Source organism: Salarias fasciatus, unplaced genomic scaffold (assembly GCF_902148845.1).
Source record: "Salarias fasciatus unplaced genomic scaffold, fSalaFa1.1, whole genome shotgun sequence".
Taxonomy (NCBI): Eukaryota; Metazoa; Chordata; class Actinopteri; order Blenniiformes; family Blenniidae; genus Salarias; species Salarias fasciatus.
This window is the reverse complement of record NW_021941384.1, coordinates 31,409-45,497: the sequence shown is the minus strand read 5'-3', so window position 1 is coordinate 45,497 and position 14,089 is coordinate 31,409. Positions and strand designations below refer to the sequence as shown.

General features: G+C 48.1%; 1 protein-coding gene across 3 annotated transcripts in view; it reads left to right on the top strand.

Moving 5' to 3' along the window:
• Nucleotides 1–14,089, top strand: part of khk (ketohexokinase) — a 31,466-nt gene that overhangs the window by 10,223 nt on the left and 7,154 nt on the right. The window contains exons 2-4 of one of the 3 annotated variants that reach the window (XM_030087398.1): nucleotides 5,904–6,020; nucleotides 10,104–10,238; nucleotides 12,937–13,009. In XM_030087398.1, the coding sequence (XP_029943258.1) occupies nucleotides 5,904–6,020; nucleotides 10,104–10,238; nucleotides 12,937–13,009 (325 nt within the window). Of the gene's footprint in view, nucleotides 1–5,903; nucleotides 6,021–9,811; nucleotides 9,947–10,103; nucleotides 10,239–12,936; nucleotides 13,010–14,089 lie in introns of all 3 variants that reach the window. The other 2 variants (XM_030087396.1, XM_030087397.1) reach the window with 2 other exon arrangements.

Here is a 14,089-nt window from a genome sequence, read left to right as displayed (position 1 = left end):
CAATTTTTGGGAGCCAGAGCCAGGGCCGCTGTTGGTGCGAACACAAGGAACCGGTTCAAAGTTGGGACTAGCCCCGATCTGGCCCTGGAACCAGTTTGGTCGAAAATGGGTATGAGAGTTCAAATAACACACACCGTTCCCACAGCTGTTTACAGCCGGCTCAGATACACTCAGAATGTCACCGTGCAGTGCTGCGGCACTTCTCATGGAGACAATCAGTCCAGAGCTGCAAGTCGGCACTGGTGTCACAAAATCTGGTTCCGGTGGGCTTCTGACCAATGGCACTGACCAGTTTGGCCACCCGGGACAGGATGGGTCTCACCAATGCCACCATTAGGTGAAGAGGTGGTAGTGCACCCAGAAATGGACTGGAATGGACCCTGCTGTTGACATCTGGAGCATGCTTGGGGTCCTGGTTCAGTAAAGTCTCTTGTGGGCCTGATGGAGGCGTCGTCCTGGCTCAGTAATGTCTCTTGTGGTCCCACCTTCAGGTCAGGTCAGCTCAGAGGAAGTGTGGTTTTACGCCTCATGTCCGTCTGATCAGCCTCTTGTCAGTGGGGGGGATTGGCAGTAACAGGCCTCAGTGGTAAGACCCTAAACTTTCAGGGTCATGGTTAGGGTGACCAGATGTCCCGCATTTTAAATACTTTTCACACGTCCCACAAATTGAGATAATGCCCCGCATTGTTAAACACCTTAAAGCTTCGTGCTTATGTTTTTATTTTATTTTTTTTTTTTTCCCTTTGAACTTTCGTCAATGATGTATTACCCGTTTCTCAATTCATGGAGGACTGGGGGGTGAGGGAACAAAGGAGCATGTCTGTCCTGTGCGTGTGTGTGTGTGTGTCTGTTCATGTTTATATGTGTGCATTTATGTATGTTATTGTAAATTGTGTTAGATATGTATGTGTTTATGGACCCCCTCGAAAACGAGATGCTACATCTCAAGGGGCAGTCCATTAATAACACTTCAAACTTGTTATTGACAGTGGCACTTGATTTTTTTGAAAAGCAGTCTCATCGAGGCCATAATCTGCCGCTGATCAAACAGCTGTGTGTCTGTGGTCGGTACATGGGAGAGCCGTCCTCAGGGGGCGGGGTTAGCTCTGGGATGATCTGTCAATCAATCAAGACACGGGTGTGCGCGCCCGCTGCCCGACCCTGCCCCGCCCAAAACAACAACATCGCTTTGGCATACAGCAGTAGACATGGAGGAAAAGATGAAGGCACGAGTCGTAAAAAAAGGAAATGCAGCTGCAGTAAAGAGTGGGAAACCATTTACTCCTCCTGGGTAAGACCAGTGCAGGGGGACTGCACCAAAGTTTTTGTGACGTTTGTCAAAGCAAGTTTTCCATTTCACATGGAGGTGAATATGATGTGAGGCGACACCAACAGTCTGAGATTCACAAAAAACGTGTGGCTCAAAAGAACAGCTCCCATTCCATGGAAATGTTCCTGCTGAAACCCAAAGAAGACTCGAACACAGATGAGGTGACAGCAGCTGAAGTAACGAGCATCTACCACACTGTACAACACTCCCTATCATACAGGTCAGGAGACTGTGGCAGTAAACTAGCATCTGTCATGTTTCCAGACTCTGAGATTGCGAGGAAAATGGCATGTGGTCCTACAAAGGCAGCAGCCATAGTTACAGATGTGCTTGCACCAGCCTCTGTGGAGATTTGTTTGAGAGAATTTAAAACACCACTGGTTGAAGAACTCTCAAGTGAAAAAAAGTCTACACACCATTTTTTTTTTCTGTGGCTTTAGATGCATCTAATCATGGCACTACAAAATTATTCCCACTTTCTTTGAGGTATTGGACACCAGAGCTGGGTTTGAAAAGCAAGATTCTCGATTTTTATGAGGATAGCCATGAGTCAGCGGCGACCACACACCGCCAGATAACAGGCAAGTTACACGGAAATGGCCTGCAACTGGACTTGATTTCAGCCTATACAGCTGATAATGCTAGTGTAAACTATGGGAAAAACAATTCTGTTTTTCAGTAGCTGAAGGCAGGCAACAGTGGCATTATCAAGGCAAACTGTATGGCACACATTGTGCACAACTGTGCAAAGCATGCTGGGGATTGACTTGACATAGACATTGATTCTGTGGTTAACAAAATATACAGTCACTTTTCAGTGTCTGCACAGTGTACAGAGGAATTAAAAGCAATGTTTGCCTTTGTGGAGAAGACTATCTTGCTGTCCAGAGAAATGTACCTACAAGGTGCTTGAGCCTGTGGTCGGCTGTCGAGAGGCTACACAAGAGCTGGGATGCCACGAAGTGCTACTTCCTGTCCCTGGGAGAAAGTCATTGCCCAAAAGCACTGTGGAATCTGTTTAAAGCGGACCAAGATGGTGAGGGGCAACCACTTCAGTTACAGGTCTACCTGGCTTTTCTCAAAAACACTTTAAAGGTGTTTCATGATGTGGTTCTGACGTTGGAGGGAGAAGACGTAGTGCTCAACCTGAAGACCAAGCTGCAACAAAGAGATATGATTCTTTTTTTGGAATGGAGACCAGGACTTTACTCAGAAAATTTCCTGACCAAAAAACTGCAACAATCAGACAGGACTTCACCAACTTTTACAAGACAGCACTAAAATACCTGGAAAAGTGGTACAATTTCACAGATGATAGCTATCGGAAGCATATTCCATCCTTGGCACTGAGGAACAGCTTCAAATTCTCTCATCTCAGCGATGCAGTGGAGGTTCTACAGATAGGGGGGAAACTGGACATGGACGAACTCTGAGGAATACTGCGCTACTCTACCACGCCAACAGGAAATTGTTGAGAGAAGAGCTCCTGTTCTGGAGAAGTGGTCGCTCCTGCTTAAAGGCACAAACACACCCAACCTGATGGCTGTGGCGTCATTTCTCTTCAGCATCGCTATCACCAACGCCTCTGTGGAAAGGGTGTTTTCCCTGATGTGTGCAGCATGGACTGATCAGAGAAACCCTTGCTTGGTGGAGCTCATCAAATGTGAAATCCAGGTCAAGACCAACTTTGAATACACCTGTAAGGAGTTCTACAGCTATGCACTAATGGAGAAGACACTACTAGAAGCTCCACGCTCCAGTAAAACGTATAAAGTCAAGCGGAACACCGAAGATAAGATAAACATTGTCTTAGAATATTGGGAGCACTGAACTAGTTTTATGCTGGATTTGCTGTGTTTTGTGTTTCACCCGGTGCTTTCCCTTGTGCTGAAGGTGCATTGTTTGTGTGGGTGAGACCTGCTTGCAGTTGCTGTAATGAAGAAACTGAAAGACTTCTGATGGACAAAATTATAAGAAAGAATATCAGCCATGTGTTCTCCTATGTGCTGTAAGGGCACTGATTTTGTTACAGTGATGGACAAAACTGAAAAAAAAATCATTTCATTTAACATATTGTTTGTTCCCTCCTGCCTTGACCAGTTTTACATTTGTATATAGGATTTTATGTAGTTATCTGTTGTTTTATGTAGGGCAAAATCTTTTACCTTGTTGCACCTTTATTACTACAAAGTGGCATCGTTCAGTAAATAAAAGGTTAATACAGATCATTTAAAATGCATTTTGGTGTAAGCCTAATGCCCCGTTCAGACCGGCAGCGAGTAGTGCGGCGAGATTGGCGCGATTCGCCCCTGGTTGGCCGCATGTGCATTTTGTGACCCAGCAGTGGCTGCCGCTGAATTTGCATCTCTGTCGCCGGCGGTCTTTTCGACAATGGCAGATGACATCGAAACATTGGCTTTGCTTTATTTGCTTGATGAACCCGACGTCGTCTTGGTGGTGAGTCCAGGCGACGTGTCTGGATTCGTAATATTTTGCAGAGGCGTTCAGAGTACGGTGAGTTTCACCATTTACTCCAGGAGCTGCATCCGGATGAAGGACGCTTTCAGCGGGACTTCCATCTCTCCCGGGTCAGTTTGACGAGCTGCTGTCCCGCTTCGGCGCTCGCATCGCCGACCAGGACACCAGCTACAGGCGCTGTATTCCACCGGAGACCCGACCGCTCAGTAAACTCACTGTTTAACTAACAGTAAACACCGTTTCACCACAATCGGTTTACTCAGTTTACCCGGGGACCCGACCTCCTCACTGATCTTCCTCCAAACTCCTTTTCTATCCTGTCCCGATAAAAACACGACGAAGGCCTCAGGGCGAGCGCTGATCACTGTAACCAGTTTCTCATCCATTTCTGGCGTTTCCCAGGGGCTCCGGTCCGTCATAAACGACGTCATATAGAGCAGCTCTGTGATTGGTTCCCCGCTCGCGAATTCCCCCAAAAAGTTAAACTTTCCCAACTTTCAGCGGCGAGAGAGGAGCGCACGGCCGCCGCGCGGTCCGCGAGAGTAGAGCAGCGGAGCGGCCGCTGCTGAGTTCGCTGAATTCTCGCCGCATGACCGCTCGCCACTTCTTGGCCGCGCGAAAGGCATATATTTTCTATGTAAATCGGCCGCTCTCACTGCGCTACTTGCTGCCGGTGTGAACACCCCATTATTCGTCTATTACTGTATTCTGAACTGAATGAATAAGGTGAGCCCAGTCTGCACCATTGTTTTTGTTCAGATTGTTTGATTTGATTTGTAGAGGCTATAGGCGAATGGAGCCTACTTCGGTAGCTTACAGTACATCTTACTTGAATATGTGCTTCAGTGTTGTTCTATTAATGTGCGTTCACACCGGACACGTCGCGGGTGTCGTGAGCGGCGCTTTTCTATGCAAAGTCTATGGTGGACGAGCGTCGTGGAGCAGCAGGTCGTCAAACTGGGCACGGGAGAGACGAAAGCAGCCCTGGAAGAGACCCTCATCCTCACGCAGCTCCTGGAGCACATGGTGAAACTCCCCAAATTCAGAACGCCTCTGAATAATGGGATGAACCCAGAGACGACGCCCATGTGCCCGATGATGACAACGCTGTCTAGCTTTATTTAACAAATAAAGCCAAGCCACTCTCCTGATGCGATCCGCCATAGCGGGAAACAGAAATCAGCCTCCCGCGCGCCAATAAACTGACGCGCGTCAAGAGCGTCGCAAGCGTCGTGAGCTTTGTGACCACCTGGTGTCAAGCGTCGACGACGCCCGCGACGCGTCCGGTGTGAACGCACCATTAGAATAAACACGTTAATGTTGTGATGTTTGAAGTTGAACTAAGGTCTTTTGTTATCTTACATGAACCTGAGAAAGTTGCTTTAAAATAAAATATCATATACTTGAGCAGAATACCGGTAGATTTTTAAAAATGAATTATTGAAGACTACAACATCTTGGTGTCCCACATTGTCCCACTTACATGTAGTCTCTGTCCCACATGTGGTAAATTGGAATCTGGTCACCCTAGTCATGGTGTCCATGGGAGTATGTGATGGTGAAGGAGCGTCTGGAGGAAAACCAGAGCCTGAGCAGTGACCTGCTGCAGCAGGAGGGGAGACCAAGTCTAATCTGTATTTTGGGAGTAGGAGACAAAGCAGCTTCAAGTTCCTGCTGAAGGTCCATCGGGTCTCAGTCTTTGACCAGAGGAGCAGGAACCTGGTCTGCCCCGTCACATCAGGGCTCCAGGACCATCCCCCCACTCCCCCCTCGCATCAGAGCTCCAGCACATCCCCCCATCATCGCTCCAGGCCCATCCCCCCAGTCCCCCCAGTCCCCCCAGTCCCCCCTCACATCAGGGCTTCTGCCGTCTCAGCTCCTCGTTGAAATAATCTTGTCAGTTGCTTGGAGAGTCCAGCTGACCGGCTCCATTCTGAATCTTAAGGTTTCGCAGATAAAGCAGAGCAGAGCTCTAAAGAGAGACTAAGGACAAATCAGCAAGTGGGGAAAAATGGACGGAGGGAGATAAGGACAGGAGAGCAGAAGGGGGACTTCAGTGTTTTTCCACATTGTGATTGGATTCTGTTCCTTCCAGGTGTGTGTCGCAGCGCTGGCAGCGTGGAGGAAATGCCTCCAACTCGTGCACAGTGCTGTCGCTGCTCGGGGCTCCCTGCTCCTTCATGGGCTCCCTGTCTGCAGGACCAGTGGCCGAGTGAGTACCAGCACACAGAAATGGCCCGGTTCCACCGGGCCCTGCTCGGGCCTGCGCCGCATGGTTCGCTGTAGACGGCCTCGGAACCGGTCGGTTTCCATTAGACAGAGTCCTGGCCAATGAACATCTGTAGTTTTTGCAGAATGTTCTTTTTGTTTAAGAGTTGTATTTTTGAAGGTTACTGAAATGTGATATCATGGAGAAGAAACAGGATTACTGTTCTTCAAAGCATGGAGCCAAAACTTCACTGCCAAACAGAAACTGTTTCTCCTCCAGTGCGTTCAAGACAAAATGAAACCATGACGCCTTTGTCAACAATCGCTAAAATGTTTATTAGGTTCGTACAGGACAGAGGGGGCGGGGCAGGGGAGGGGTCACACACTCCACACACACCTGCTGCTCCAATCCAGCACCAATGAGCGCTTGGCTGAAGGAAACGTCCTGGACTTTGTCCTTCCTCCCTAGAGAGGCAGTCCTCTGTCCTTTCTCACTCCACGTCTCACTACTGTCCATGACCTCTGTCTCCCTGCTGGTCCTTCAGCTCCCCTGCATGGATCCACCTGGACTGAGCAGAGCACTGGAACGTCCTTCTGTGTCCTCTGTCTGTCCCCTCAACCCAACTGGAATAGCAGGAAGTCTCCTCCTCTGAGCCTGGTTCTGCAGGGATCTCCTCCTCTGGGCCTGGTTCTGCAGGGTTCTCCTCCTCTGGGCCTGGTTCTGCAGGGTTCTCCTCCTCTGGGCCTGGTTCTGCAGGGTTCTCCTCCTCTGGGCCTGGTTCTGCAGGGTTCTAATCTGGGCCTGGTTCTGCAGGGTTCTCCTCCTCTGAGCCTGGTTCTGCAGGGTTCTCCTCCTCTGAGCCTGGTTCTGCAGGGTTCTCCTCCTCTGAGCCTGGTTCTGCAGGGTTCTCCTCCTCTGAGCCTGGTTCTGCAGGGTTCTCCTCCTCTGAGCCTGGTTCTGCAGGCTTCTGCTCTGAGCCTGGTTCTGCAGGGTTCTCCTCCTCTGAGCCTGGTTCTGCAGGGTTCTCCTCCTCTGGGCCTGGTTCTGCAGGGTTCTCCTCCTCTGGGCCTGGTTCTGCAGGGTTCTCCTCTGAGCCTGGTTTTGCAGGGTTCTCCTCCTCTGAGCCTGGTTCTGCAGGGTTCTCCTCTGGGCCTGGTTCTGCAGGGTTCTCCTCCTCTGAGCCTGGTTCTGCAGGGTTCTCCTCCTCTGAGCCTGGTTCTGCAGGGTTCTCCTCCTCTGAGTCTGGTTCTGCAGGGTTCTCCTCCTCTGAGCCTGGTTCTGCAGGGTTCTCCTCCTCTGAGCCTCGTTCTGCAGGGTTCTCCTCCTCTGAGACTGGTTCTGCAGGGTTCTCCTCCTCTGAGACTGGTTCTGCAGGGTTCTCCTCTGGGCCTGGTTCTGCAGGGTTCTCCTCCTCTGAGCCTGGTTCTGCAGGGTTCTCCTCTGGGCCTGGTTCTGCAGGGTTCTCCTCCTCTGAGCCTGGTTCTGCAGGGTTCTCCTCCTCTGAGCCTGGTTCTGCAGGGTTCTCCTCCTCTGAGCCTGGTTCTGCAGGGTTCTCCTCCTCTGGGCCTGGTTCTGCAGGGTTCTCCTCCTCTGAGCCTGGTTCTGCAGGGTTCTCCTCCTCTGAGTCTGGTTCTGCAGGGTTCTCCTCCTCTGAGCCTGGTTCTGCAGGGTTCTCCTCCTCTGGGCCTGGTTCTGCAGGGTTCTCCTCCTCTGGGCCTGGTTCTGCAGGGTTCTCCTCTGAGCCTGGTTCTGCAGGGTTCTCCTCCTCTGAGCCTGGTTCTGCAGGGTTCTCCTCTGGGCCTGGTTCTGCAGGGTTCTCCTCCTCTGATCCTGGCTCTGCAGGGTTCTCCTCCTCTGGGCCTGGTTCTGCAGGGTTCTCCTCCTCTGAGCCTCGTTCTGCAGGGTTCTCCTCCTCTGAGCCTGGTTCTGCAGGGTTCTCCTCCTCTGAGCCTGGTTCTGCAGGGTTCTCCTCCTCTGAGCCTCGTTCTGCAGGGTTCTCCTCCTCTGAGCCTGGTTCTGCTCATATGGATCTGTTGGGATTTCTCTGTAAACGCAGCCAGAACTTGCTCTTTGTGATCCTCCATCCAGCTGCTCCAGTAACATTGAAAAACGTTTTGAGTCTCTAACTCTCACCAGCCAACACAGCCTGTTCGGTCGGCGCCTCGCTGCTGTCCTGCCGCTCGCCGGTGTTGGCCGCAGATGGCTAAACCCGCTGCACCAGGCTCACTCCTCTCACTCCTCCAACGGGTTGATTATTGGGCGTATTATCACGTTGTTGTTTTTGGGTTATAAAAATGGCGGGTGTCAGTCTGACCCGACCGCAGCCGCTGTCACGGCTCTGCTGCTGACGTCACTCTGGCCAATCAGAGGACGGCATCTGCCCTCGTCACCTTCTGGGCCCCACTTGGACCCTCAGAGGAGCAGGAACCAGCAGGTACCAGGACCAAACCGTGTGGACCGGGGCCAAGCGGGGACGGCTGGACAGCGCCTTCAGTGTCCACAGTGTTGTTTGTCTGAATGCTGCAGTGAAACACATCTACCGTGCTTTGCTTTGCAGTTTTCTAGGGCATTTTTAACATGCTTTATTTTTATACATTTTCATATTGTCATGTCTTTTATGTAATGTGCAAACAAAGTATCCCTCATGTTAGATGAAGAAATGATAAATGATCTTCTCTCAAGGTAAAGGGAGAACCACGAACCTGTAGCCCTTTCAAATCATTTCTGTAAGATTCAAGCTGATTTTTGCGCTCAGGCCTCATTTACACACAGCCAGCTATAAGGCTGATTCTCACTCCAAACACCAGCAGAAGACTGAATTCTCCTCCTGGGATCAGCCAGCAGCAGACGACACTTCATTCTAGTCAGGACCCTTCATACTCCGAGAAGAAGTAACGGCAGCTCGGAGGCCACGCCCCCTCGCCGCATTCACTTGTCCGGATGTTTCCATGACGCAGTGAGAAGACAGAGCAGAATCTAAGATGATGAAAGAGGAGGAGGAACAGAAGCGTGTTTGAAGCTGAAGAGGAGGAAGAGTTGGTATAGAGATGAAGAAAAGACCACAGAGTTGGATCCATTTTGGTGGAAGCCGGTGGAACGAGGAAGTCCCAATCAGACGTACTCTACAGCAGAAGTAACTTCATCCGGTCAGCGCTGACAGGGAGGCACATGATTTTCTGAGCAGCAGCTGAGAACAGAAACGCCGCCAGCTGTTGGCTCACAGCAGACTCAGGGTTTGTTCTTCCTTCTGGAGTCTGAAGACACTTAAAGCCATGCTGACCAACGAGAACCGACGCAGTTCGCACATACGTGATGCTCGTGCTGCTGAAGCTCATCCCAACATTATTTTCAGTTTGGGAGATTAAACAGATTGAGCTTCACAGTAGCCTGTGCGAGTTACTGAGGGTTTGTTGAGCTGGTTGATAGCGAGATCCACAGCTAGCAACGCCTTCACAATGCTCACCACACTTCTGACTCCTTCTCCTTCGTCTGCAGGCAAAACGAGGACGGCATTGTGCAGGATCTTCACTTTGGCCCCAGTTGTCAGAGATAATCATTGTTGAATTGTAGTTTAACTTGTAAACAAAAGGCTAAACAGCATTTAACTTCACTGTTTTCGTTCCGTAAAGCATATGGGCGTCTGACACACCATCACCGCTGTGATGGTTAAATCATCAGACTGAAGTCGGCCAAGGTGATTGTCCTCTATGGCGTGATGCAGACATCAGCGTGAAGCTCTCAGATGAAATGGTTTTCTGTATCTGACAGGAAGTGTAAACAGTTTCCTTCTGTAGTTTTATTTTGGAGGACTTTCAGAGGTTCTGCATCGACGTGTCTCTGGTTTCTGAGCACGCTCAGTGTGCTTCTCCAGCCTCTGTGGTCATCAGCAACACCAGCTCTGGAAGCCGCACCATCCTTCACACCAACAGGTTTGTGTGTGTGTTTGTTAACCCACCTTTGTTTCAGGTGTTTCATCCTCTTCACCCTCGTCACAGAAGCTCCACCCGTGCCGTTCCCTGGACCGCCGCCGAGCGCTACGCCTGGCCGTGCTTCTGTTTCAGAAGGGTCTTTGTCTGTCTTTGTTAGTTTCATCATGGCCGACTTTTTGAGTCATGCGGTGGACGTGTCAGCGGTGGTTTGGCAGGATGAAGGTCAGACTCCGTGTGCTTGTTGCGTGGTTTGTCCTTCCAGTGGAACTCGAACGGTTGTTCTCTCCGATACGTAAGAAGATCGGCCGCTCCTCGCTCAGTGTTTGCTAAACACTTCACTACAAACACAGATCTGGATGATGGGACAAAGATGAACGTACAGTCCCGCTTCCCATCTGAAGCAGCTCCATCTTTCTGTTCTCCTGATGTTTAGACATGAACAAAGTGTTGTTCAGCTGAGCTTTGGTCGCTTTAGATGGAAACCAAACTGAATTGAAACTGCTGCCGACAGATCCAAACTGTGGAGTGTTTACTGAACGCTGTATGAAAGGAATTGATGATGCTGATCCTGATAAAACATCTGAATCTGACCGGAATGATGATGATGTGGGTCATGTGACCACTGCAGAGGTGGACTCCGAAGTCCTCAGCCTCAATGAATCCACAAATCGGATGGACGTCAGTACTTTATTTAGTAAACTATCTTTTTTTTTTTTGTGGGGGGGTCCAGATATTTTTATTGAACCTGTTCACGTTGCATTTAAATATGCACAAAACAGCCTAAAGATAAGCCCCGTTTATAAATCTTAAAATATATTATACCATTTCTAAAATTAGAAATAAACTAATCAAGATAGAGAATAATCACAAACGTAGTCTTGAAAATAGAGAAATAGAATTTTATTTGATCAAAGGAAAGCAAAGAAGTTGAAGCTGTGTTTAAATACCTGGTGCGCAGGTTGTGGATAATCATTCCTCTGGTAGTGATCCGTTTTTCCCGTTCCTCTCCCTGGGGTCTTCCTTGTTTTTTTTTTTTGTTTTTTTTAACATGAGATGTATATGAAACAATCCCACCTTGGAGGGAGGCTTGAAGGGTTTCCCAGGACAGACATGGGTGTTTCTCTTTATCTTCTTTTGTGTCACGCTGACAGGTAATCTGAGATGCATCTGCACAAGTTCTCCCTATAAAATTCCAAGCTTTTGGTTTTGAGATTTTGGCCAATTAGAAAGTAATTCTTCCCAGACAAGAATCTTGCCTTGTAAACCAGCCCCGCCCACTCCTCATCTGTTTGGTTTTTGGAGCTGGTCTCAGTCTGGTAGGAGCCCAAAGAATCGGATTTCAGTCGGTCTGAAACGGCCGAGCCAATCAGCGTTGCTGCTTTTTGTTTTAAATTTTTTTGGTGAATTCCGGTGGCTAAACCGGAAGTGACGCTATCGCTGCGCGTATCGGAGATGACGGACTTTAACTTTAACCATCGTCTGAAAGCTGCAATCAGTAAAGTCAGAGCCAAAATAGCAAGAATTACAACAATCAAGCAAGAGCCAGAGTCTGGCCTGGAGAGGGTCTGACAGGAAAAGACGTTTTCGCGTGTCTTTGCCTGTAGAGAAGCTAGAGCTAATGAGCTAAAGCTAACCCTGAGAGAAGCTAGAGCTAAAGAGCTAAAGCTAACCCTGAGAGAAGCTAGAGCTAATGAGCTAAAGCTAACCCTGAGAGAAGCTAGAGCTAATGAGCTAACGCTAACCCTGAGAGAAGCTAGAGCTAATGAGCTAACGCTAACCCTGAGAGAAGCTAGAGCTAATGAGCTAAAGCTAACCCTGAGAGAAGCTAGAGCTAATGAGCTAATGCTAACCCTTAGAGAAGCTAACGCATTTTGATGACATATTTGTTCTGAAGCGCTGATTGGCTAAAGTACCTGTCAGTCAAAGGAGTAACCGACGCCCCCTGCAGGACGTTTCTATGGGCTCCTGTCCAGACTGAGCCCAACTCCAAATCCAAATGTGGATGAGGAGTGGGCGGGGCTGGTTTACGAGGCTAAGAAGAATCAGCTTTGGTGAAAAACGGCTGGAAGCGATAAAATGGGTGTTGAGTCACCAGCATTTGATCCAGCCAAACCAAGCTATTAAAGTGGAAATGGCCTGTGATTCTTTTGAAGCGGGAACTGGATGAGGATTGGATCAGTGTGACTGAATCCAGGACACAGTTCACATCTTGCCCAGTATCTGTGTGTAAATGTTTTGGGATGGAGGTCCATGGGTATTTAAATTAAATGTCACCATCTCACGCTACTAGTCTTTCTTAACTTTGGTTTCCAGAAGAAAGTTTTTCAATCTGAGCTGAAGGTGTCCTTGAAATCCAAAATCCATAGTATTTCTGGAGAATGTTGAGTCTGTGATTTCAATTAATTGAAGAACGTTTCTCATTTTGTTTTAGTGTCATCCTCAAAACAGTCATAATCCTGAACAGACTGAATGCTGTTGAAAGCCTTTAGTAGTCTCTGCAGTGGTTCAGAGTAATTCCTTTTGATTGCATCTTTTAATTTTGCCTTTAAAAAATGTTCTTTGGAATTGATCCTTGATCTGAAAACTGAAAATTCATCAAGCCTTTGTCATTTCTTCTGTCTGTCCACATCAAGACATCCATGCTCAAGGTTAGGTTCATTTAGACATTTTTTTTTCATGGACTATTAGTCCTAAGACTAGTTTTTTTTTCTGTGTACTGGGTGGTTTTTCGTTCATACAGGTATTTGACTGATGAACAGCCTATTGGATTGACAATATAGGTAGTTTATCATTCAGAAGATTTGTTTATTATTCAGATCCACAACAAATGTCATTCAGATGGTTGGTTTACTGATGTTATTGGAGGTTTATTAAAGTCCAGCATCACGTCCAAGTAGAAGATCTATGCATTTAGCTCACTCATAACATGAAACCATTCTTAACTCATTCTGGCCATTTGAAGTGCAGTGATTTTCATTTCTTGTCCCCAGAAACCTTCCTGATGTCACAGCAGATGATTTTTCCAAAGTTGACCTCCGTCAATACAAATGGATCCACTGGGAGGTGAGTCCCCTACCGATAAACCTCCATCAGACGTAAACAGGACCATAAATATTTAAATATGATGAAGTAGAACAAATCTGACAAAGTGGGCCAAACTGGCCCGTTGTGCAGCGGATGCATCATGTCTTGTCCCCCGCAGCATGTCCCAGCCATTACCCATCACGTGCATCTGCGTTGAGGAGAAATGTATATATTTTACATAAATGCATACAATTTATCAATGTATTCTAAACTACTAGATCTGGCACCCGGCAGACTCAAGGCATTGTGGGTACTGTAGTTGATGTTCACAGTGCCTAATTCTCCTGTGAGTTTGGTTCTCATATCAATGAATAGTTAAAAGACCCCATCATGAAAAATGGATTTTCGTGAGCTTTAAACATTGTTGGTGTGTTATTACCTCTTAAAAACTTCACTTAGGCCATTCTCTCTCTTCATTCATGCATATGTGAGTAATCTAGATGTCCAGTCCAAGCTCTGGCTCCCTTCAGACCTGATTGATTGATCTCCATCGATAAGTGGCACCAACATGAAGCACTAAATACATGTGGCAGCATGGTAGCATCGAATTTCATACACTAGATCCACAAAATGGCAACGTGTAGGCACGTCTCCAACGCCAGTGTGGGGTCTATGTATTGTATATCTATGGTTGTCGTGAACATGCTGTTATTCAGGTTCCAGGGTAAGGTGATAGCTTGAGAGCTGCTAATGTGGGGAGAGGTGTGGGTAAGTGATTGAATTGTTTTGGACTTGTGTTTTACAGGTTCAGAAAAGCGTGATAGGAGTCCTTTGAAGTGCCTGAGTCTATATCGTTGTTAAGTTCAGAAGGAGTGAAGACAGAATGCCTCATGATGTGTAGAACTGTTCTGGACTGTAGTCTGTGTTAACGATGTGGATCAGGGACCCCAGGCTGAGGTTTAGGTGTTAGAATAGATGTTTTTAGCATCTTCCTTCACTTCCTGGAGTGTTCGACTCAGCATGCAGAGAAAAAAGACTGGTTGTAGATCACTCGTGGCTCCGTTTCAGCTGCGGTGCATCATGTTGCAAGTAAACGGCATACAGTGGAAAAACAGCCAT